This window comes from Trichosurus vulpecula, chromosome 1, assembly GCF_011100635.1.
Source record: "Trichosurus vulpecula isolate mTriVul1 chromosome 1, mTriVul1.pri, whole genome shotgun sequence".
Taxonomy (NCBI): Eukaryota; Metazoa; Chordata; class Mammalia; order Diprotodontia; family Phalangeridae; genus Trichosurus; species Trichosurus vulpecula.
The window spans coordinates 338,543,079-338,569,540 of NC_050573.1; the positions used below are offsets into that span (position 1 = coordinate 338,543,079).

Below are 26,462 nucleotides of genomic sequence, written 5' to 3' on the forward strand. Positions count from 1 at the left end.
CATTGTCATCTGTTGGTTTTCATGTGTTATCTGTGGCTTCCAGGAAACTCTCAAAATATTCCCATTTAATTTCTTATGTTGACCTATGATATTGAAATCACAACAGAGAAAGTCATGATGTGGAAGGGATAACTACAATGTAGTTTAAAGTGGAATCATTTTGAGCCCTATGAAGTATCCAGGATCTCATTCCAAAGGTAGATGATCTATGAGGCAGATCCTCCTGGTACATACCCCAAATAAAGAGCTAGCATTAGGCTTCAGTGTATTTCTGTTATTAAGATCTTACTTAATTCTTACAGTTTCTATTTTGCTTTTAGCACAACTCCTGAGAGCCAGTTCTTTAGGACTGTTACAGCTCCAGTAACTTGTTGTATATTGACCTCACCCAGGAACATGTCCTTTGTACTTTTATGTCTTCACACAAAACTGCAGATCATTTATGTCTCGAGTTCAATCTAGTGTGCAGAGCCTCAAAATGGGGAAGCAAGAAGTCAGCAAGGGTGGAAGTTGGCTGTGATGGTGGCAGCATGAGTTCACTAGCTGTAGCCACAGAATAGGTTACCAGTGTCCCAGTCCTAAGGCCCTTTAACATCTCTAGCCTGAAGCTGGGTATGTATAGGAGCTATTTGAGGCCCCAATTAAACCCTATTAGTCACAGGGACAAAGCATGGCATAGTGAAAAGAGCATTGGACTTGGAGTCAGGAGACATGAATCAAAGTCTTGGCTCCACTTCTTCTTAGTTGTGTTGACCACTGGAAAGTTGATTCACCTCTAGGAGGCCTGATATCTTTATCTATAAAATGGGTTATTATGTGGAAAGCACTCTGTAAGCCTTAAAGAGCTACATAAATATGAGCTGTTATTATATATGCGAATAGTATGGAACTATCAATCATGTGTGTCCAGAGGGGCTATCTTTCTCTCCTTCTCTTATCCTAATTAGAATTGAAGTCCAAATATATCCCTATAAATATGTCCCCCAAGGGTTTTTGTGGTTTTTTTAATTGTTCTATCTGGGGAATAAGCCTGATTTAAGTAATGGTGTTCTAAATTCATTCAAGACCTCATAATTTGAAGCTGTCAGTTTCAGTGATGTGAAATGTGCAGAGGAATATTAAAGTCAGGATAATACATGAAATGAGATGATGGACCTGTCTAACACTTAGACATTATTTGAATACTACAGGCTTTAACAGCAACAATAAAATTAAGTCATAATAAAATGAATTTATTTGGGGTGAATCAACAACTTCCATATGTCATTTTTTTTTCCATTCAGCAAAAGCTTAAGGAAGAGAAAGATGCGAAGCGGGCTCATCTTGATGGCAGGCATGACTACCTTTTTGACATTTTAGCCTGCTGTGTGGACTTGGAGAAGGCAGAGGTAGAAGATGCCATTCTAGAGGGGAATCAGGTATGTTGCATGTTATAAAATACTGAGGGATAAAATAGAGAATACAGGGCACAGTTCCAAGGTGGAGTCCTTTAACTGTAGCACCTGTGCTTTGCTAAAATCTGAAAGTATTCAAAGAGTCATGTGTCAAAGAAGGCCTAGGTTCCAATGAAAAGACCCACCTTTCATGATATTGCCACTGTGATGGGCAACCTCTCAGTAGCTGGAGAGTTAACTTAAGGCTGCAAAGACTCAATGAGGATGATGGAAGTCTAGTTTGCTCACATTCAAGGGGAATGACATGGATTCGTCTACTCCCAACTGAATCGCATACTGACTCTACCACTGGTTCTGGAGATGTGGGAAATGTAGACAGGTGGCTAAGCCAAGAGCAGGAACAAAGAATGTCAGATTCAAAAAAGAGAAAGACCTTATTGTTCAGGTCCACAAGATGAGACCAGAGAGAAACAATAGCTTTAGGACAGGAAATGCTTTTCTGTCACTGATCATCTTTCTTCCAGCTGATCCTTGACTTCTGTGTCCAAACCATTTGATTTCCTATGGGTTTCTGATAATCAAGTAAGTGTAACTGGGAAACCACAGGCCCAAACTAAAAAGACAGTTTCAGGTGACTTTTGTAAAAATCATGGAATTATTTCAGTCACATTTATTTGGATGACATTTTTAAAAATCAGTTCTTACTATTTAGTATTAATCATCTACCATGTGTTAGGTTGTTGTTTAGAAGATATTATTTTTATTCCTAAAGGTCTAAGAATTGATTTCTATCATAAAGTAAAAAGAAAATGGTATTGAAATGAAATATACATTTTAAAAAGTCAATAAATGCAAGAAAGGGTGGACTTATCACAAATACTCCCTCCCTAAATTGAAATATTTCTTTGAAGCAAATCGGCGGGATAATGAGATATGTATCCCTTCACAATTTGGATAAAAACAGAACATATTTTCAGCTCTAAACGATAGGTTTGATGTAGTCATGCCTGAAGGCAGGAGGGATATACTAGATTATCTCTTAAGCTCCCTTCTACCTTATCATCTGAGGATTACAACCTATATCGCTGGATATCTAAACTGAATTAAATGAGGTTGATTCTAATGCAAAACAAAATTTATCAACTTGGATTACTATTATTATTTTTTAATGCAGATTGAGCGAATCGATCAGTTTTTTACTGTTGGTGGTTTCCATCACCTCATGTTTTACTATCAAGATGTGGAAGCAGCAGAACCAGGTAGACATTTTTGTTGTTATTATCTTTCAGAAATGTTTTCAGGTTTGTCAAAAAAAAAGTTCTATGTGAAACAGAAGGGCAGTATGGGAACAAACTATGCCATTTATCTTGGAGTCAACATCATGTTCTGTGATATGTGTAGAAGTACTTGGTACAGGGCGGGGGGAACCTGTGGCCTTGAGGCCACATGACCCTCTAGGTCCTCAAGTATGGCCCTTTGACTGAATCCAAACTTCACAAAGCAAATCCCTTTAATAAAAGGATTTGCTCTGTAAAACTTGGACTCAGCCAAAAGGCTGTACCCAAGGACCTAGAAGGCCATGTGTGGCCTCAAGACTGCAGGTGCCCTACCTCTGAGATAGATCATATTTCTTCTTGAAGAGGCTAGAAAAGACTTCTGTCCAGCTTTGGTCTGGATGAAGATCACACTAATTACTCCACTTGAATATGACCGTGAACAGCTACTTAACTCCTTTCAGCCTCTACCTCATCTGCAAAATGAAGGGTTAGGATTGTATGTCAGGTCCCTTCTAGATCTAAATATATGACCCTTTGATACAAAGACAAATGGAACAGACAACTTTTATATTTTGAACTGTTTTCTTTCAGTTACTGAGCTGTGACAGTGTTATGTATAGGATGAGGTCCTATAGTTATGAAAATTGATCTTTCTTAAAAGTTAGGATATTCTTTTTATGTATAATTTCAGAATTTAGTACATTTATCTGTTTTTTATCCATTCCCAGGCACTTCATTTAAAGTTCAAGTCACTCCTTTAAATTCAGTAATATGCCATAAATTATTTCAATACATTTAGAATTCTCATTTTCTGTGTTTGGATATCACATTATAATTTATTTTGGCAGATTATGATATAACTTAGTCATGACAAATTCAATCATTTTCATATAAGAAAAATTCACAAATCTTTATTTGGATTCAAGATCTGCAACTAGCATATATTGGATTCTATTTTTAAGCAGATTGTACTCTTGTAAAGACTGTACTGTGCACACAAATGGTCATATTATGATTGTATTGGAAATGCCATGCACATCTATGGATTTTTATTACTCTTTATGAACACTTTTTGCACAAAAAAGAAATTAGTTATTGCTTTTAGCCCATGATATATGGTTGTTTCATTGTCTGAAAACTAAGGGAATCATCCATGCAAAATGGAAACGACTGGCATTTACTCAGGCTTATAGGTCTAATATTTTTATTATGCTAAGAAGGTTCATCATATTTTTAGAGAACTCCAAACAAGATGGAAAGTTTTGATTTGTATATTTTTCCAGGTAAGAACTCCTATATGTTTGGTAGCTAGGTCCATTGCTTTTGTATTCTTTCCTTACTCGTTACCTCTGCTGTTGTGACACTTCAAAAGTGTATGGATCAATGATTATATTGGTGTGGGTTCTTTCCATGTAAATGCTGGTCACAAACTCTCTGACACTTGGTTGATGATATTCAAGAGTCACTGTTCGTTGCCTTCTGAGCAACCTGGAGATCAGCCATCACAGACCCACAGTTCTTAAAACCTTTTCTACTTACTAAAACCTTGCAGAGACTCTCCTTAATTGGGATAGCCTTCATTAACAGAAGTTTACCTCTCACACCATGATGAGAATCAGAGGGGGACTTTGGTGAAACATGCTTTAGTAGCTTATGTTTTAAGATAAGCACAGTTTTTTTCAGCATTAAAAATTGATGATTATGAGCTTTAAAACTCCTGACACTATTTTTACTGGACCATACTGTGTGTCTTTTTATTCATCTTCCATGTACTGTTGCTGTCTAAGCAGCATTGTTTGGCTATGTTCAGCATCTTTTCGGCTCTCTTCCTTGTACTGGCTCTCATTCTTCAAAACATCCTACAAGAAGAACAGGGTGAAAATTGAAATTTGCAGTTTTAAGAAACGGCCTAAAGGACTTTAAGGAAAACTGCACTCACTATTTTGTTCCTTGTCATTTATTAAAAGTTGCCTCTTTTTTGAGTCTCTAAAAATTTGGAGGAAGATAAACCCATTTCACTTTTGCTTAAACCAAATCCAGCACTACTTTGAGTGTGTTAATAGTTGTCATGGATGTTTTAGAGGGGAATCTTGTTCAGACCTCAGAGGTTTCAATATTTTAAAAATTAATTTTGTTAATGAACAAAAGTCTATTTCATTTCTCTTCCACATCCTTCTAATAGAAAAAAAGATAAGTCGATATTCTTCCAACAAATATGGATAGTCATGCAAAACAAATTCCTTCATTGGTAATGTAAAAAAAGTCTCATGTTGCCTCACAAGTCCATCATTTGTCAGGATGTGTCTAGCATGTTTCAGCATTGGTCCTTTGGAATCACTGTGTTTATCATGGTTCTTAGTCTTTCAAAGTTGTTTGTCCTTGTGAGGTTGTTCTTTTATATATATATATACATATATATACATATATATATACACACACACACATACATATATATATGTATGTATATATACACACACACACATATATACATATATACATATATATACCAACACACATATATATGTATATACGTACGTATACATATATATAATTCTTCTGTGTCTGCTTACAACATAATATATCAGTTCATACAAATCCTTCCAAATTTCTCTGAAACCATCTCTTTCATAAATTCTAACAGTATTCTACTATGGTCATATACCATAATTTATTTAGCTATCCTTACTTTTTTACATTCTGTGATTCTGCCTATATAAAATACAGGTGACACTAGTGGAAAGTAGGATATGTTTTAGAAATTGCACAAGTATTTCTGATTTCTTTATTGTTGGAAGTTTATTTTCCCAAATTCACTTTTTTCACTTTAAAAACTTCATTATTTATCATTTTAAACATTCTTTTCTTTTTAAATTTTGAATTCCAGATTCTCTCCCTCTCACATCTTTCCCACCCACAAGAAGGCAAAAAATATGATATCAATTATATGTGTGAAATCCTGCAAAACATTGCATATTAATCATATAGCAAAATGAAGCAAAAAAATGAGAAAATATTGTTTCACTTTGCACACAGAGTTCATCAGTGCTCTCTCTGGAAGTGGATGGCATTTTTTCATCATGAGCTCTTTGGAATTGTCCTGCTTCAATGGATTGATCAGAGTAGCTAAGTTTTTCATACTGTCACGTGCACAATGATGTTCTGGTTCATTTCACTTTGCATCAGTTCATATAGGTCTTGACATATTTTTCCAAAAATACCCTCTCACCCCTGCTACCACCTTGTAATTTCTTATTGCAGAATAGTATTCCATCACAATCATGTGCCACAACTTGTTCACTCATTCCTCAATTGATGGGCATCCTCTCAATTTCCAATTCTTTGCCACCAGGAAAAGAGCTGCTATAAATATTTTTGTATAGATAGGTTCCTTTCCTTTTTTAAAAAATCTCTTTTGTGATACAGAGCTCCTCTCCAACATTTGTCATTTCTGATAGATGCAAGGTGGTAGTTGTTTAACTTGCCTGTCTCTAATCAATAGTGATTTAGAGCCTTTTTTCATATTACTATAGCTATATTTGATTTCTGAAAACTACATCACTTGACCATTTATCTTTTGGAGAATGGCTCTTATTTTTTTTTATGAATTTGACTTAGTTTCCTATATATTTGAGGAATGAAACCTTTATCAGAGAAACTTGCTATAAATTTTTCTGATATTATTTCATTGTCTATGGTACTTTTTAGCATAATGTAGTTTCCCTGATTATCCCTTTTTTATTATATCTACTCCTGTTTTTTTTTTTGCTTTAGCTGAAACATGATGAATTCTTCTCTAGCCTTTTATTTTAACTCTGCTTATGTCTTTCTGTTTTAAGTGTGTCTCTTGTACAGAAATATTGTTGCAATCTGGTTTCTAATCCATTCTACTGCTTCTATTTCAAGGGTCACACTCAGAGTTATGATTACTGTGTATTTCCTACCATTAAATCTTCTTCTATTGCTTGTCTTTCTTTTTATCCTGTCCTTCCTCCAAAGTCTGTTTTGCTTTTGGCCACTGCCTCTCTTAATCCACCCTCACTTTTATTACCTCCCCCTTACCATATCTATTATTTCCTTTCCTCCTATTTCTGTATTTGGTAAGATAGACTTCTATCCCCCCACTTAGTGTGTACATATATTCTTCCCTTTTTGAACCAATTTGAATAAGGATGAAGTTCAAGCATTGCTCACCACTATCTCCATTTCATCCACCACTATAGAATCTCTTCCTTGTGCACTTCTTTTATGTAAGGAAAATTTCCCCATTCTACCTCACCTTTCACCCTTCTCCTTTTTTTCCCTTCTTTTTAAAAATTTTTATTTTTTTGAGAGCATCCCACCATAATCAGCTCACGTGTGTGCCCTCTGTCTATGTAGTATTCTTATAACTCCCCTAATAACAATAAAGTTCTTGGGAGTTAAATGTATCATCTTTCCATATAGGAATGTAAACAGTTGAACTTTATTGAGTCCTTTTTGATTGCTCTTTTCATGTTTCCTTCCCTTTTTATGTTTCTCTTAAGTTTTCTGTTTGAATGTCAGATTTTCTATTCAGATCTGGTCTTTTCATCAGGAATGCTTTTTGAAGTCCACTATTTCGTTAGCTACCAATGTTTTACTCAGAAGAATTATGCCATTTTGCTGGGTAGGTTATTCTTGGTTGTAATCCTAACTTCTTTGCCTTCCAGAAAATCATTATTTCTGCTATCCTTCTGCTCCTTTAACAAGGAAGCTGCTAAGTCTTATGTGATCCCAACTGTGATTCCATGATATTTCAATTGATTCTTTCTGGAAGCTTGAAGTATTTTCTTCTTGACTTGAGAGCTCTGGAATTTAGCTACAATATTCCTGGGAGTTTTCATTTTGGGATCTCTTTCAGGAGGTGACTGGTGGATTTTTTAAATTTCTGTTTCATGCTTTGGATATAAGACATTGGAGTAATTTTCCTCGATAATCCCTTGAAACATGATGTCTAGGCTCGTTCTTTTAAATCACAGCTTTCAGGCAGTTCAATAATTCTTAAATTATCTCTCCTGGATTTATTTTCCAGGTCAGTTGTTTTTCCAATGAGATATTTCACATTTTGTTCTATTTTTCATCCTTCAGACTCTGTTTTGTTGTTTTTTGATGTCTCATGGAATCATTAGCTTCTACCTGCCCAATTCCAATTTTTAAGGAATTATTTTCTTTAGTGAGTTTTTTACCTCTTTTTTCCATTTGGCCAATTTTGCTTTTTAAGGAGCTCTTTTCTTCAGTAAAGTTTTGTGCCTCTTTTACCACTAGGCCAATTCTGTTTTTTTAACGTGTTGTTTTTTCAGTATTATTTTGTGCCTCTTTTACCAAGCTATTAATTCTCTTTTCATAATTTTTTTGCATTGTTCTCATTTCTTTCCCCAATTTTTCCTCTATCACTCTTATCTCTTTCTTTCACTCTTCCAGGAATTCTTGCTGACTTTGGGTTCAACTAGAATTTTTCTTTGAGGCTTTTCTTGTAGCTGTTTTCATGTTAGTGTCTTCTAAGTTTTTGTCAGGGTCTTCTCTGCCACTATAGTAGCTTTTTATGGTCAAATCTTTTGTTATTGTTGTTGTTTGCTGATTTTTAAAGCCTATTTCTTTTTTTGGAGAGGGTAAGGCAGGGCAATTGAGATTAAGTGACTTGCACAAGGTCACACAGCTAGTAAGTGTGTAAGTGTCTGAGGTAGGATTTGAACTCAGGTCCTCCTGACTCCAGGGCTGGTGCTCTACTCACTGCATCACCTAGCTGCCCCTTTCCAGCCTATTGCTTGAGTTTGAACTTTATGTTAAAGATGGACTCTACTCACCTGGGCATGGGGAAGTACTGTCCCAAACTTCAGAATTTTTTTGTGCTGATGTTTTCTGAGCTAATTCTTGGGGTCTTCAGGTTTTCAGTGCTTCTATGGTGCTGTTATTTTGGGAGAGGTGCAGTCACTGCTCTCCTGGTCTATTTTCTGGTCTTTACCTAGGAAGAGCCCTGTTTCAGCCCTTCTGTCACAAGTTCTAACTCTCTTTTCAGCCTTGCAATGGTGACCAGATCCCATGCTCTCCTGTGGCTGCAAGTATTAGCACTCCTCTTGATCCTGGAACTATGACTAGGGTCCTTGCTCCCTTTTGACTGATTCTGAGAGCTCCTTTCCACTCTGGAACAATTGCTAATCAGCACCAGTTGTCCCCAATATCAGCAAAGGGTCCCCTTTAATCTCTTTCTGACCATTTGTCTGATCCCCTAACTGTCTCTGGTCTGAGAGCTACAGGAACTGCTACTGCTGCCTCCAAGGCCGATGGCTGGTGCTCCTGCTACACTTTGGGCCTATGCCCACCTAAGTGTTAAAGAATTCTCCTATGGACCTCCTAAGTTGTCTTAAGCTGTTTAAATATCTCCATCTGATCTTTTGTTGGCTCTGCTGCTCCAAAATTTAATTTGAGGCATTATTTTAAATTTGTTTGGAGGAGAATGTTGGGAGAGTTCAGTTGGGTCCAGGCCTATACAGTCATTTTGGCTCCACCCCCTTAAGATACTTTTGTGTTAAACACATCAACTCCTTGAGTTTCGTTTCCAAGAGAGATGAATGTTTCTGATGTCAGAGTGCTGTTATATTAGATTGTGATTAAATTCCCTATGCAGTTATCTCCAAGTACCATAATAGTGATCAAATCTTAAGGCCACAAGGGCATATGTATTCATGGTGAAATTTACATATATTAAAAAGTTCCTGAAATAATTCCCTCATAGATTCTTAATTAAAACTCAAGGGCCTCTAATCATGAAAGTTCACATTTTTGTTGGAAGTTGGGAAAACTTTATACTTTGTTGGTCTGGACCTTGACATAGTGAATAGAAAAGGCCAACCTCACAATCAATAAGGCCTGGGTTTCAGTACCACTTTTGATGCCACTGCTATGTGACACAACACAAGTCACTTAACCTCTCCATGTCCAGGGCTATGCTCTAAGACTAGAGGTTGACAGTAGTTGCTGATCAGCATTGGAAGGAAGGTCCCCCCCGCCCCCAATAATTCATTCCACAAATGAAATCTCAGATCAAGAAAAAAAATGCTTTGCTATCTACCTTTGAAAGTCTTTCATAGTAGGATCCTTCAGACTCAATAGATAGGTATATGAATATAGGAAAGAAAATTCTGGTTAATACAATAAAATGTAACAAGTCATACTTTCCAGGATAGCTATCTGTGTTACCTCAAAGTAAATCAATTAAAATCATCCTCAACTATGTAGAAATGCCACTTTTCTGGTCATTGGAAAAATAAAGGGGAAAGTGGACATCCTAATTACTTATAAGATTCAGGTAAGAAAAAAAAAGACATTAAAGATACTGCAACTTGTGATAGTTTAATCTTACTCAAATACTCCAATGGCCCCATTACCTCAAAGGTTTGGATGTTCTGTCCAAAGGTGTAGATCTATCCCACACTTATTTGTGCCTGAATATCCTGTGTGTTCATATCTTCTCATAAATTTGCCACAGGGGGTCTACCTCAAAACCCATGTACAAGAAAGGCCATCCCCATTTTCTCCTGACATTGCCAAGATTCCAGGATCTTTAATATCAGGATTTGTTATAGCCAGGGAATGTCAGAAATGGATCTGGAACCTAAGTGTTCTTGTTTTAAAGGCTGGCTCTCTACAAACAATATAAGAAGTCCAGAAGAGCCAAGAATTATGTTTTACCAGTTTGAAATACTTGGACTGTCTGCCATTTGTCATCCCTTACCTTTCACACACAACTATTTTATCTTTTCTTCTTGTCATATATTTCTGTTCTATTTTTCAAACTCCCTCCTTAGTTATATGTTGCACCCTGCTATTAATTAATCCATTAGATCTTCAACTCTGAGGATGTTGGAAAGAAAAATATTTCATTTTTGCAACTCTGTGCTTAACATTCATCTTTTCACCTATACAGGAATGATTTTCTTACAAATAAATGTTACTTTTAAAAAGGCATTTGTGCATTTTTCTGTGTTAACTTGATTTTTGTTCAGTTGTTTTCAGTCGTGTCTGACTCTTTATGACCTCATTTAGGGTTTTCTTGGCAGAGATGCTGGAGTGGTTTGCCATTTCTTTCTCCAGCTAATTTTATAGATGAGGAAACTGAGGGGAAAAGGATTAAGTGATTTGACCAGGATCACACAGCTAGTAAGTGTGTGCAGACAGATTTGAATTGAGGAAAATATAAAATTGGAAAGTTGTTTTCTCACCTTATCTCAATTTGACTTCACAATTCTTTGTTCTTAATATCTTCTATCACTTCATTTAGGCTTGAATTTCAAGCTGAGAGCTAAGAATAATTGTCAGTAACATTTGAAAGGAGCTCTTTATTGACATTAAATTTTATGGTCAGGGTATTTGTCTTTTTCTTAAGGGCCAAATGTCTGGATATTCTGGAGGCTGCTGAGAAGTACATTTTGGCTTCTTATTATGGGAAGCTCATAAACTTGAAGAATTTTGGAGTTGGAAGAGACCTTAGAGATGATGAAGTCCAATCCTTATATGACAGATACAGAGTACTGGACTTGGTCACTATATCCCACCCACTAAATCCAGTCCTTCCTTTCTTCCTTTTTCATGTGATATCAACCATGGAAGCCATCCTTGAAGCCTTTTTCAGCTTGGTAGGACCTATCAGAGATCCCCCTTAGTTGCTATAGCCTTTTGGTAACTCAGGCTCACTTCTATGCCACAATGAATAACAAAGTTGGATTTTAGTAGAGGTGAAGATATGTCCTGAAATGTATAGGAATTAAAGTATTATAATTGAAGATATTCTTTAGTATCATCATATTCATGATATTGCAAACTAATGACAAGTACTTTCAGTGTGATCTGTAAGCTTAAGTTCTCAGGAGGGAGTTTCCTTTACCTGACCACTGGTTACTCAGAGCCATGGTTCAAGTAAACAAACTTTATTATTAAGCATAGGTACAAGTAAACATAACTTCCCTCAGGTTTTTCCTTTCAAGACTTGCTCAGTGACTTCTGGTATAAGCAGACCACACCCAAGTTCTGTGGGGTCTAAGAAATCTCTGCCTAATGCACCAGGTAGATCCTTCTTCCCAGTGACCGACAGCTGGTTTCAGGTCAATACAGTTGGGTATGGGGGCAGTTAACTTAATCTGCACAGCATCTACTACATAGGATCCTGCTCTACAATACAGACTGCACATATGTTACCATATTTTTCTACCTGTAAGCTCCTTCTAGGATAGAAGTTCTTAATATGAGGTTCTTGGACTTCTTTCTGAATCGCTGGAAGCCTTTTGACTTGGATGGGAAACAAATGACATCTTTATTTTTACCAATATCTAACTGAAATTTTGAATTTCCTTAAATTGTAGAGGAAACAAACCATAGTAGTATTATGGTATCTGTGACTGCCACCAATAGAAATCACAGATATTTTTATCTCACATTACCATTGAAAATTGGTTGATGTCCAACATGTCATGTATGTTACCTTGTAAAAGACTACATCACAGTTTAATGTTCTGATCTGAGCTAAGAAACAATCACCTTCTCACTGATATATCTTTAAAAAAGTAACTTGAACTTGCTTATATTTTAAATATATTTTATTTAACATTACTAAAACACATATATTACCAACCCACAATTAAAAAAACCTATTTTGACATAACTGGTTTCCTTTGTAACAAGTTATATTGGAAAGGAAACCTTATTTTCTTTTCTATGTATTTTGCTTTATTTATCTAAGAGTTATTCTGAGGAGTCCATAGTTTTCATCAGATTCCCTGAAGGGGTCCATGACATAAAAAATTAGGAACTTTTGTGCTAAGAAATATCAAACTTCGTATATATGTCTGTGGCGTTAATGTGATTAAAGATCTTACCTGCTGATTTAATAGGCCCCAGTTGGAGCTAGTTAAGGGAAGCTTGATTAGGGGAGGCTTGTTTGTAGGCAGGCCCACACTCTTTTGCTAAGTAGGTGCTAAGCCCCAGGCTAAGTAGCTGTGAAGCCGTTAGTCCCCATTCAGGGTATATATACTCTGAAGGTATCCCTTAAGCTAAGATTAGAGAGCTGCAAGGAGAAGAAAGAGTAGGAGGAGGAGGAGGAGGAGAAGGAGGAGGAGGAGGAGGAGGAGGAGGAAGAGGAAGAAGAGGAAGAAGAGGAGGAGGAGGAGAGGACTTGGAGGAGAGAGCTGTGAAGAAAAGAGAATGGTGAGAGAGATGGAGAACTGGAAGAGATGCCTAGATGGAGAGAGAGAGAACTGCAAGGGCTCTCAGAACTGCAAGCTCTCAGGACTACAGGAACAGAGGACAGCAGAGGACATAGGCAAGCAGACAGTCAGGAATCATGAGTGAGTGTTTACAGGAAGGTCCCAGCAGAGGGGAAGGTTACAGGATGGCTTGGTTCCTTGTTGCTATATTGTATTTTAATTTCCTTGCTGTTATATTGAAGTGGACTTACTGGTTTTGGGATACAGTTGTTGCTATGTCGAATTGGAGTTATTGGTTTTGGAACTTGATCCTCTGGTGTCTGAATAAATGTTTTACTTCTTCTGCCTTCTATATAGAGAGTCTCTTATATTTTGTGATTCTGAACTATAGAGGCATATTCATGGCCAACATCAATATTGTGAATCTTGCCTTAATGATACAATGTCAAATTTATATGAAGAAAAATTACCATTTTATTGATTGAATTGAATTTCTGCACTTGTAGGACAAGTTGGTACTCCAGGAGGAGGGTCAAATCTTTTTACTGGAAGAGTTAAGAAACCTAAGGTGTTTGTGACTGAAGGTAAAGATGTTGCTCTCACTGGTTTATGTGTATTCTTCATCAGATCTGCCCCTTCCAAAGCCATCACTCCTGAGAACATCCACCAGGTAGAGTCAAGATCCATTATTTACTGAGTTCATTACTTAGATCATATTTTAAAGTCATTTAAAATATATTTTGTAGTTGAGGTGTCTTGGCAAAACTGAGACAGGAACAATTTTTAAAGAAGTGGGTAGTGGGGGAGGAGTTAGTGGGATCAAAGTTACATTGGGATAAAAAGTTATTTATGGAATGTTATATTTTGTCTTAACAACAGCAAGATAGATGTACATGTATATTACAGTTCTTCTGTTAGGTATGAATTTTTCATTATCTATTATAACAAGAAAGAAATATGTTTAGGGCTATAGCAAGATAGATGTACATGTATATTACAGTTCTTCTGTTAGGTATGAATTTTTCATTATCTATTATAACAAGAAAGAAATATGTTTAGGGCCAGTTGTATAAGTGAAAGTGAAAGTGATGGAAATCCCACACATTCAGTTGGTATCCACTCAAAATCAAGAGAAAATGAGGAAGGTTTCTAGTATTTCAGGTGTGGAAGTGACTTTAAAAGATCCATTATTTCATTAGTATGGTTATTACATTATTTTCATTAGTGTGTATTATTACTTTCATTAGTGTGTATTATGACTTTCACAAAACCTGTGTGCCTTAGTTGTATTAGGCTTTTTAGCAGCATTTTTAGACTTTGTAGACTTGGATGGTCTTCATGAAGGCATCACTACTCATATGTGACCATGAGTGCATCATTTAACTGCTCTGGTCTTAGTTTTCTTATCTATAAAATAAAGGGGTTGGGTTCAATGACATTTTATGTCCCTTCTAGTTCAAAATCTGTAATCCTATGTCAGTGATAATGAATTGCTGTGACCAAAACAATTATTTCAAGGTGAACTTTTGCATATTGACAGTCTTTAAACTCATGTGACATTCCTTGGCTGACAAACATACCGTAAATGGCCAGATACTTATTTAAAGTTCCAAGTTAATGAATTTATTGATTTTAAAAATTCCATTAACATATAGACTTTGAGAAATTAAGATAATCCCCATTCTACCATGAGTTAATGACTGACAATTTAAATGGAATATGCCTTCAGAAAAAAAAAATCATTCAGATGATTTAAAAATTGTTTTATATTCAAAGGCTAGACTATATTTTAGTCTAAAAGAACTATTTCTCCCCTCAGGAAGTTTGTTTCAATATGTTAGATGCTACCAATGGGGGTCTTCTAAAAAGTGTGGAACGTTTGTTGTCAGAAGTCTTCATTCCAGCAATCAAGGCAATGAACAGTGGCTGGGGTGAACTAGATGGTCTCCAAAAAGCATCTGACATTCGGAAGGACTTTCTGAATTCTCTAGAGGGCTTCGTGAGTGTCTTGTCTAGTGCTCAGGAGAGCTTGAAAGAGAAGGTAAGAATGTATAACAAGTTCCTTAAAAAAAAAAAAAAAACTAAAACAATTGCTAACCCAGTGAAAAAATTGCAAATACATTATATTCTATTTGAGTTGTATGAATCATCCTTAATTCCAGTATCATTTAGTTGTGGAGAAAACTTACTAAGAATCTTTCAAGGAACTTTTTTCAGCCCATTGGATAAAGACTAGAGGTAAATCTTCTGTGGAATAATTAAGGTTTCACATGTCCAGCAATTGTTAGACAGTGATACCTAGTCCAACATGACTGAATTAGAGAAAATTTCATGTGTACAACTCAAAACTGTTGGCATAAATGACTTTCTTTAGTCCATATCTCATTATTCATGCAATTAACTCTCTCTCTCTCTCCCCCCCCCCCACCTCTTCCCCTCTCCCCGTCTCCCCCTCCCTGCCATTCCTACCCCCTCCCCACACACCCACATTACCATATTCAGTGGTAGAGGGAGTTCTTTACATGCTTGGGATAGATATCCCCCTAACTCACCAACGGGTTTGAGGCCTGTTGGTTAGCCTCAGCCTGGTTTAGCTTGTCCCAGGTGAGAGCTGGGTGAAAGGTGGACACCAAAGGTGGCTAAACAGCCCTGAAAAGGGCTCAATAAGCCCTCACACCCATCGAGGTGAGTGAATGAGAACAATTTGTTCCATAGCCAAGAAGGCAGCTGAATTAGGCACTGTGGACTGCTTAGAGCTTGGTCAGACATCGAAGATGCCAAGGTCTTCCACTGCATCCTGGGCCACTGCCATTGGTCTTAACTTTTGCATTGCCACTGGACTTTGATGACTCTGGAAGAAAGAGTTAGGCTCATGACTTTGTGCAATTCAGCCTCACTTAAATCTAATTTACACACAAATTAAGACATTACCTCATGATGTCATTGGTCCTCTGAAAATGAAGTTCAAACATTAAGGCCACTATATTCAGTAAAAACAGCTATATGGAAGCTTTGTGGAATGAATTATTCTGAGCAACTGAGTTTTGTTAAATATTGTTGAATACACATTTGGGTGGGGCTGGGCTGACACACGCCAATGTTGTGGGTGTGGACATGAGAGGGGAACATCATTGTAGCAACAATCTGCCAGCAGCTACTGTGGCTGTGTAAGACTAATAACACCAGCATACCAAAGAACTGCTAACACAGGTTCTTTGATCTGCTTTACTAAGGAAAGTAACTTTAAGGGGTTAGCAATCTCAGTTTAATCAAATGTAAATATATCGTTCACTTAGTTCTGGGGGAAAAGATCAGCCCCCTGAACTTCAAGGTAAGTACAAACAGAAATTACAAACATCAACAGACAGACCTGGTCTGATTCAAATCACAATTCATAGTTACCAAAGAACCAGAGTCTGGGTTAGCAAAGCCGGGATGGGGGCAGTCAAACGGCTTGCCCAGAGTCTCAACACTCCTTCCATGAGTGAGCCCCAAAACTCAAACACCAAGCTCCCCTCAATTATATCCTGTTCAGAGCCCTGAGGGCCCTGACCTCACCCAGATTGGGTGTGTGAAAGTTCCCCATCCCCAGTATCACATCATGTACAAGTCAATGACTCCCGATTGTCTTAGTGCTGAGAAACATTCTAAGACAGGATCCCACTTTACCAGCCCCATTCAAACAAAGGACAAAATCATTAAAGGCACTTAAGAGAAGAGCCAAAAGGCCTGCCCTGATCACCATTACAATTGTTTAACTTGGCCTGAGGAAAAGAGTGCTCTGGGAGAAAGAAGACTTGGTCAAAGTTGTGTCAAACAGCATAAATAATCCATAGGATTAGGAGAAAGAGGAAAAATAAGTTTGTAAACAACAGTCTGTAGTTGGGAAAGTCATCATGAAGTCCAGGAGAGCATATGATGAGGAGGAGCAGTAGGCATTAGTGAGATGATCATTTGTTTCATTCAACTTCTTTATACAAGAGGTTGTTCTTTTATGGTAATGGCCTGCTCACAATGAAGCTCAGCTCAGCTTCACTGGTTCTGAATACCATACTTCCCCCAAGAATGTCTCCATAGGATTTGAGTTTGTGTAACTGATCACTGGTTCTAATATGTTCTTAGTCAGTCATATAATAAACATGAGTCTTTCTAGGCACCTATTATGTGCCAAAAAACTATGTTGTACTCTAGTATTCTGGAATATGTCTACATGAAAATGGTGTGTCTTTAAGGTGATTCCGGATCCATTTCATGTCTGCTTAGATCAGGGGTTCTTAACCTTTTTGTGTGTGTGTGTGTGTGTGTGTGTGTGTGTGTGTGTGCGCGCGCCCATGGTGAAGCCCATGGATCCTTCTTAAAATGAGGTATTTAAAGTCATGAAATAATATATATATATATAAGATTACAAAGGAAACCAATTATACTGAAATAAAGTCATAGCTGTTTTCGTACCATCCAAGTTCATGGACCCTTTTAGCTAGGCCTGTGCATCCCAGGTCAGGAGCCCTTGATCAAAACAGGGTCTGTTTTTCTTTCTTCCTTCCTTCTTTCCTTCCTTCCTTCCTTCCTTCCTTCCTTTCTTCCTTCCTTCCTTCCTCCCTCCTTTCCTTCCTTCCTTCCTTCCTTCCTTCCTTCCTTCCTTCCTTTCTTCCTTCCTTCCCTTCTTTAAGTTTCATAAATTTATTTCTTTGTTTTTATTGTTTTAAAAATCACAGCATTTTAAGCATGCAAACACCAACAGGTGCAGAGGGCACCAATAATTGATAGCTAGAGTATCAGCTTTTGACTACAGGCAATACTGGAGGACATAAGAGCCCTCTCTGGTTCTGAATGGGTGCTGTTCCTTTTCCCCCTAATATTTTTGCTCTTTTGACAGCACATCTCTGTCACCACTGAAATACATTAAAATACACAGAGACAAAAACAATTTAGAGAGTTTGGGCCCACCACCTCACTTCTGTGAAACGTGATTAGGCTTTTGGCAATATTAAAGAAATGACATGGTTTTGCTACCCAACCACCCTAGTAGATACCTGTCCTTTCACTGTACATGTTATACTCTGATCCCACAACTGCTGTCATTCTGGTGGATGCTAAGCAGGAAAAAAAAAAGCAGCAGGGGAGCCCCTGCCCCATATCCTTGCAATAATGGAAAGTTGAAGAGACTGTTTTTATTGTTGTTTAGGCATTTTTCAGTTGTGTCTGACTCATCGTGACTCCATTTGGGGTGTTCTTGGCAAAAATACTGGAGTGGTTTGCTATTTCCAGGTCATTTTTTTAGATAAGGAAACGGAGGCAAACAGGGTAAAGTGACTTGCCCAGGGTCACATGGCTAGTAAATGTCTGAGGCCAGATTTGAACTCAGGAAGAGGAGTCTTCCTGATTCTAGGGCTGATACTCTATCTATTGTGTGACCTAACTGCCCATGAAAAGAATGTGGAGAACTTTAAATATGGAATGATAATAAATTGATATATGGAACTCTTGAGGGACCAGCAGGCCCTTCTTGGTGAGAGAAAGTATAAGCCATTGTTGAATTTGCTTTTTTCTGGTGACTGTTGGGAACACTTAGGGTTTCCTAGCAGTTTGTCAGGGGTGTGGTGGGATGGATTGCTGACAGTGCAATCCAGGCGTTTGTTACCTATACCCAGAAGCTTGGGTAGTTGCTCTGTGGGTCAGAAATGCAGTAGTTATTTCCAATAACCCTAACAATGGCATCAATCTTCCTCACTCATGTTTATAAATTTTTCCTTATTATGTGCTTATACTCTAGAGCTGAGGGAGGGAGAGTTTGAGAGTCAGGTGAGATCTGTGGGGCAGAGCAGTGTAGCTCTAGGGAGGCTAGTTACCTTGGTGACTTAATCTCTGTGTCTGTGTTTGTGTTTTCCTCAATTATTCTAGGGAGATAGAATCTCATGTGGTGATCTATATTTCAAGGTGCTAGAAGTTTCAAGGCATAGCACACACCAAAGGACTTCCTTGCCAAAACCTTCTGACCTTTTCCCTGCTGTTTTGAGGGTGCTTTTCATAGATGTTTGGGGACTCATGTAGTAAGAGACTATGGGACTTTGGTGAGATAAAGTAGTGGTAATACTCCATAGTTCCACAAACTGCTGTAGGTTTTTTTTTTTATCAGTATGAGGCTTCTACCTTCTGTGAATTCATGTGAATTCACCATAAGTTTTATATGTACCACATACCTTCCATTTCCTCTTCAATAAGCCCTTCTTCAAACTTGCAGAGGAGCTGGTGTAGGCACTTTACTTTAGGTTGGGTCCATTTTTGGGGGAAGCAGGGAGAAATATGTGATCACGATGTTTAACATCAAGATAGACCACCATCAACTAGATGAGTCCTGAGTTCATTAACCTTGGGAAAACTGTAAGAGTTACTGTGTAAAGTGAAGGACACAACCCAATATTTATACAGGCCATAGTGGCCCTGGAAGGTATCTTCTGTTCTTCAATTTCCCCTCTTGGAACAGAGTGTATCCCCCTCACAGATCTAATTCAGTGAATATAACTGCCCCTGTCAGCTTACGTAGCAAATCAAGCTTTCAATGGTAGTTTTTATTGGTCCCAGATGATAATTATTTTTAGGACTCTACAGTCAAAAGCCTTCAGTTTTTTGTGTGGTTTAAGTAGTATTGGGTCTAGCAAGGGTGATGTAGAAGGGATGTATTGACCTTTTCTGGTTCTTTTCCATAAGCTTTTGCAGAACTATAGTCCCTAACCCAACCAACAAGTGCATCTAACCAATTAGAATTGGTTCTTCTGAGCCTGCAGTAATTACACACTGGTTCAGCTTATGTGGGGTAACTTCTTTGCCTCTACAATACTAAAAAGGTCTCCAGAGGCCTGATGCTGAGAAAAGGGCATCATCAGTGAAGCAGAATTTCTGATAGAGTAAATGTTTCTGACACTTGTTAGGGGCTAGTGTGGCCTCATCCTAGGCTCGCAGAACAGTTTTATATTCTACCAACCAATCCCCAGCATCACTGTGAAAGGGGGAAGCACAGATTGTATGAATTAAAGGGTAGTCCTTCTCAATGCCCACCTACTTTGGCTCATAGGGATTTGATCTATTGAATTTGGACCAAAGAGGACAGAAAACCCTGTGATTGTTTAGATTATTACCAATAAGCACAAACTTTCTCTTTATAAGAACTGAATATAAGCAGTTTACAGAGCACCTCCCATCCCCCTCTCAAAGTCTACCAAAGCAGATATTGATCTGGAGACTTGGATTCTGAGAGTCATAGGACACTTAGTGAAGAGCGGTACAGGATCTGAGAGGCCATCTTGTCCAATTCCTCTCATTTTACAGAAGAAGAGATCAGACCCATTGAAGTTAGTGTCAGAGGAAGAATTTAAACTTATCAAGTTAACAAGCAAATAATTAAGCAAATACTGCATTCCAGGCTCTCTGCTAAGCTCTGGAGACATAAAGGAAAGAAAAAAAAAACCAACATATCCCTGGTCTTAAGGAGTTCACAGTCAAATGGGAAAATAGGTTTTCTGTCTCTAGAGATATAGTTTCACTGTCCTGTGAGCTATAGGGAGGACTATAGGGATTCTTTGATCTAGGTAAAGGAGGGGTGGGTGCCAACATGATCTCTACTACACATACACATGCACACACACACCTCTCTTTCTCTGTATGTTTAGTGGGTCTATATAGATACATATACATGCATGTATGCATGTATGTATGTATGCATATGTGTGTGTGTTTGTCTTGATCTCTGATTTCATCAATATAGGGAACTCCCTGTGAGGAGACTCCTTCCCTACCACTGTGGATTGGTACTTGTGCTGTAACTTGGGGTTTTAGTGAGTTTTCTGGGGGCAGTAAGAGGTTATGTGACTTGCCCAAAGTCATGCCACCACTATATGTAAGAATTGGGACTTGAAACCAGGCCTTTCTGACTTAAAAAATGGCTATCTACTCCACCCTGCTGCTTCATTCGGCCTTATATTGATGGAGGTGTCTCAGTGGGCCTATAATTTTGCCTTATAGGCCCTAAGTGCTTACCTCCTGCGTTACACAGGCTTATTCTTATCGTGAATTGAGTAGGTGTGCTAGGAGAAAACTCAAGGCGGTGGTATATCCTTGGGCTTGATTTAAAGCAGGATTAGATATGGACATATTGCTGAACAATGGCAGTTTGAAGGTCATCTTTACCCAGGTCAGTTCATCATAGATAGATACGACCAGGCCTTCTGAAAATATATCCTAGCAGGCAGGGGCATTATATGACAAGTCCTGGTACTGTGTCTGGAATGAAATGATACCTGACCTCTTTCCCTATCTGAGTTGATGAATCAGTAGTTAATAATTTGGGATTGAAGAACAACCTCAGGATTCTTCTTGAGCTCTAGGCAGAAGCCACACTGACTAGTAAAAAAACTGTTTCTAATGAAGTGGAAGTGTCTCAACCACAGTTGCTCCTACAAGGTAGGCTGTAGCAAAGGCTGCCTTGGCTCCTAATGTGGGGAATTCCTGAAGGCAGAGGTCCACAAACAGTTTCCATTCAGCCATAAAGCTAATGGCCTCCTCTGATCCCCTGCCTCCAAGAATCTAGGGTCCTTCCTGGAGTAAGGATGGGGTAGACTTGTTCGCAATGATTCACATCCTCTCAGAGAGGAGTCAGTCCCTAGGAGGCCCTCTCTAACTGTTATTACTCCTAGCTCAAGTGGGGTGCGGTGAGTAGGTGGTTGTGGTTTGAAGTGAGACAATACTATCAAATCTCTGTTGCCAGAGTTGCATAGCCACCCCTGTCCTCATCATTTGCCTCCAGTAGGGGCCAATTAACTGGGGCAGAGGAAAAGAATACCGATGGGGGAGGAAGGAGTGGTTCAAATCTTTGAAAGAATAAATATAATGTGGTTGCCAATAAAACTATGTAACCAAATCCACAGTTAACAAAATCCTCAGCAGAAGATGAATAAAGGGTTTCTGGCTCTAGTTTAAAGCTTAGGAGTCAGGGAGGGCACACTATGAAGGGGAGGAGAAGGCACTCATGTCATGAAAGTTTGTTTTATGCAACTCAGCCACATCCCCATCTTGATTTGCTCAATTGGCCTTTCTTAGGTTCCACAAAGTTATTGTCTTGGAGTTTACTCCCTTAAATGCAAACAAAACAAAACACAATAAACTCCAAAACCCCCAAACCTCCCAAACCACTTTTAAGTAGATTAACCATTTTGGATAATAATCTTTCTAAAATTCATTATACTCTTCCTTTCTTCCTTAAACAGAATACACTGAACATCATTTAAGCTTTAATGTGTTTTAGGGCCATTGTTATTGTTTTTCACCTATTCAGTTCTGGGCCTAACTCGTCTATCTACAAGATTTATGTACCAATCACTCATCTCTTTAGGTTGTCTATCCAAGTCTACATCATCTGGACAAATGATTATTTTCCATCCAGTTGTTATTTTTATTCCATGTGTTAAGATGGAATTTTTTTGGAGGGGAGAAGGCAGGGCAATTGGAGTTAAGTGACTTGCCCAAGGTCACACAGCTAGTAAGTGTGTCAAGTGTCTGAGTCCAAATTTGAACTCAGGTCCTCCTGACTCCAGGGCCGGTGCTCTACTCACTGTGCCACCTGGCTGTCCCAAGATGGAATTCTTTTGAGTGATTATGAATCAATTTTGAGTTTTTATGAGACTTTGAAATGTTCTGAGGCATGATACAATCAGAAGATTTTCATCTACAAATCAGGGCATCTGAAGGGACTCATTAAAGGATATCAATTCGGATTGTGTACAGGATACGATTCATGACAATGACAAGTTTCTTTGGCTTACATACATCATGCTGTCTTAATCCTCTCTTGATATTTTTAGTCAGATTCATTGAATAAAATTGTTTCTGTTGTTATATCCTTCTAAGAATCCTGTTTGATTTTAACATAAGTATGGATGATATCTTGCTGGCTTTTAAGGGGATATCTTTCTTTTTAAATGTCAATAAACAATAAGAACAGTAGAATCTTGAGTTCTATGAACCTTTTGGTCAATTGTAACACTGTAAAAATGTGGTCTGCTGTAGAATATCCTTTTTTTGAGAGACCTGTTCCTTCTTATCCCTTTGTCAGTAATGCCTTTGAAATCTATATAGATTATTTTCTTGAACATTTTGTAGATATGGAAAAGATTTCTAAAGAATCCATCCCTCAGTCCCCTCAAAATTGTCTGATCTCCAGCAGAGACCAACTCTGTGGGTTTGCTCTGCTCCAGCTGTTTTCCTCATCTTTACTTATTTTATCTGTCTATCTACCTATAATTTTACTTTTTTGCCTTTTGTCTATGTATATTATAAGCTGTTAAAGTCTTTTCTAAAGTATCTCGTCTTGAAAGATAGAGTAAGTTATCTGTCAATAATCGTGATTGATTTTTTCCATTTTCCCTTTTGTCTTATTTTTTGTTGTTTCATCCTTAATGTTTTTTCAATAACCTGATTTAATCGACGGTTTTAGCAAGCTGAGATTGCATTAACAAATTAAAAAGAACCAAAAAAAGAGGTAACAGTTATATTGCAGTTATTTAAATATTAGGTGTTAAGCCTCTTAGAGATTCTTACTGTAAAATGACAGTGGATCTTGGCTTTTTTTTTAAATTACTCTTTCTACTAATCCAGGTCAGCCTCTGTTCTAAAGTTCATAGTCTTAGAGATTTGCCTATGGAATTGAAAGATTAAGTAACTTGCCCAAGGGTACTCAGCCAGTTTCATAGGATAATAAATTTAGAGCTGAAAGTAACCTCAGAGGCCATTTAGTTAAAGCAATTTATTTTAATGAAGAGCAAGCTGAGACCCTAAGAGATTAAATGACTCAACCAAGGTCATACATACAGAGCCAGAGCTTTTTCCATTGTACTTAATATTACAATCAAAATCAACTGTATCCCTGTTCTTAGAGGCAGGATGGGGACCCAGATCTTCCTGACTCTATGGCCAATGCTCCCCTATCACATGCTGACTCTTAGACCTTGACGAATAGATCAGTATTGTTAGACCTCTTAAGGAGGACTGGTTTTAAATTGCTCCATAGTTAGCAATTATAAATACAAAACAGAAAATAAATCCGGGAAACATTCAGTGCCAAAAAAGATAGATTAAGTTTTGAAAATTGAATTTTAATAATCCATTTCTAATGAACCTTCAAGACTATTGTGTTTGGGAAGGTTCTGAGAGACTATCTTTAACAATGAAGCAAAGCAAATAGTGTTGAAAGTACCGAAACATGTTGCATGAAATTTAATTTTACCTTAAAACCTGGAAGCCATGGCCCTTTTTTCCTTTTCATTAAGATAGCAGCTGTTTCTCCCCTCATTGAAGTGAAAGTCATACAGTTTTCAGTTGATTTCAATTGTTTTCATTTGATATCATAGTGTGGGCTATAGCCTTAGTTTCCATTGCAACCTTGAGGAGAGGCTGTTAGTTCAAGAGAGATCTCTGTGCCTGCAACCCCAGCTTCCTTTTCTCAACTCTTTTTTTGCCTTTCCAATAAAAATGGTATGTTAGGACTATTGGCAAGATATCTGACTTTTGGTTCATACTGGACCACAAGATGCATCAAAAATCTTAGAGGAAACAAGGGGAAAGTGGGAGTGGAGCTATGACTTCATTGGTATAGGAAATTCCCTCAACCAATGCAAGCCAGGATCTTCTCTGCAGTGTCATGGCCTTTGAGATTGCCTAGAGCATTGAGAGGATAAGTGACTTACTTGCACATGGTCACATGGCCAGCAGTGTGTCTGAAGTGAGACTCAAACCCTGGCTCCAAAGGTTGGATCTCTATTTTACTATATCATTCTACTTTTCAAGAAGAAAATCTTCCTTTGAGATCATACTTCATTTCTCTTATCTTTAATTTTTGTGTAGGTGAACCTTCAAAAATGTGAAATATTTGACTTAAAAACTTTGAAAGACCCTGTGGATTACATAGGTACAGCTAACAACAGTGAGACCTTGGAAAAAATAGAAGGCTGCATGAAAGTGTGGATCAAACAAACAGAGCAGGTAATTTTCAGATACAGCGATCATTTCCAGAGTCTGTATTACTAAAACAATATATATCAAAAACATATATTAAATAGGTCATTCACACTATCACACAATAGCTCAAGTTCTTTAAAAATATATATTTTTTCAACCACTAATAGTTCTTACATAATAAAAAGAGGAGAGATTCAATTTGTTTTTCCTTAGTACTAAGTTAACAACATAAAATAGGGCATTGAAAGAAATGAATACAAATACCTATATTTATGCATATGCCTAGAGAGCTGCAGATTTTTCTGGAAGTACCAAGAAACTACTCCTTATTTTGTCAATATTTACTAGAGATAATATCTACAGAAAACAAGAAACTTTTTATTTTTTTTATGAGGATCTTCTCAGTAGGAATCTTGGATTTAAAGTTTTTTTAAATTGAGGTGCTAGAAAATTCCTAAAAGAAGCTATATTTTGTAATGAATGTCAAAATGAATAAAAGAGCTGAAAGTTAACCATTTGAAGTTATGTTGGCAGTCACTAAGGAAATTTTATTCCTAACTATCCACATGTTTTCTTGACTAATGTTTGGAAGCCAGTGCATATTTAAATAGAGTATTTTCATGATAGAGCTATTAAAAACATCCGATGGCAGCTATAATAACTTTATAGTTTAAAACAATTTTTGATAAGTTTCATTTACTTCATAATCATAATACTGACATTTTAGTGCGTGGTTGTCATTCACAGAATATCAAAAATTTATCTTTTATAGATATACACATACATACATACATATATATGTGTATGTATGTATGTATGTATGTATGTATATATGTATAAAAGATAAATACATTCTTTTTCTTAACTTCATCACTTTGCCCCACTTTATATCTGAGATATTTGTTATGTAATTGAAGGTTCTTGCTGAAAATAATCAGCTGCGCACAGAGGCAGATGACCTTGGGCCACGAGCAGAACTGGATTACTGGAAGAAACGGCTTTGCAAATTTAACTACCTTTTGGATCAGTTGAAAGGCCCAGATGTGAAAGCAGTGTTGGGAGTGCTTGCTGCTGCAAAATCAAAACTTTTGAAGGTTCTCAGCTACTTCTTTCTAATTTATAGAATTTATTCCTGTTTAGTAGTTTCAGTTGTGTCAAACTCTTTGTGACCCCATTTGGGATTCCTTCTCTAGGTCCTTTTATAGATGAGGAAATTGAGGCAAACAGGGCTAAGTGACTTGCCCAGAGTCACACAGCTAGTAAGTGTCTGAGGTCAGATTTGAACTTAGGAAGAGGAATCTTCCTGACTCCAGGCCTGGCATTTTATCTACTGTGCCACCTAACTGCCTGTTTATAGAATAGAAATGGATAATTTTTCAAATGGAATTATCTGTCAATCTTTTGCATGTTCTATTAATTAGGATTCTAGCTGAGCATGGTGGCACACACCTGTAATCCCTGCAACCAGTGAGGCTAAGACTGGCAGATCTCTTGAGATCAGGGGTTCTATGCTAATTAGGTGTCCTCACAAAATTTGGCATCAATATAGTGAGCCCTTGGGAGGCAGGCTG

General features: G+C 37.6%; 1 protein-coding gene across 1 annotated transcript in view; it reads left to right on the forward strand.

The window, feature by feature from the left end:
* DNAH5 (dynein axonemal heavy chain 5) overlaps positions 1-26,462 on the forward strand; it is a 314,391-nt gene that overhangs the window by 12,035 nt on the left and 275,894 nt on the right. The window contains exons 2-8 of the mRNA XM_036745231.1: positions 303-363; positions 1,284-1,418; positions 2,569-2,653; positions 13,392-13,555; positions 14,705-14,926; positions 24,778-24,915; positions 25,809-25,985. Of these exons, the coding sequence (XP_036601126.1) occupies positions 303-363; positions 1,284-1,418; positions 2,569-2,653; positions 13,392-13,555; positions 14,705-14,926; positions 24,778-24,915; positions 25,809-25,985 (982 nt within the window). The remainder of the gene's footprint in view (positions 1-302; positions 364-1,283; positions 1,419-2,568; positions 2,654-13,391; positions 13,556-14,704; positions 14,927-24,777; positions 24,916-25,808; positions 25,986-26,462) is intronic.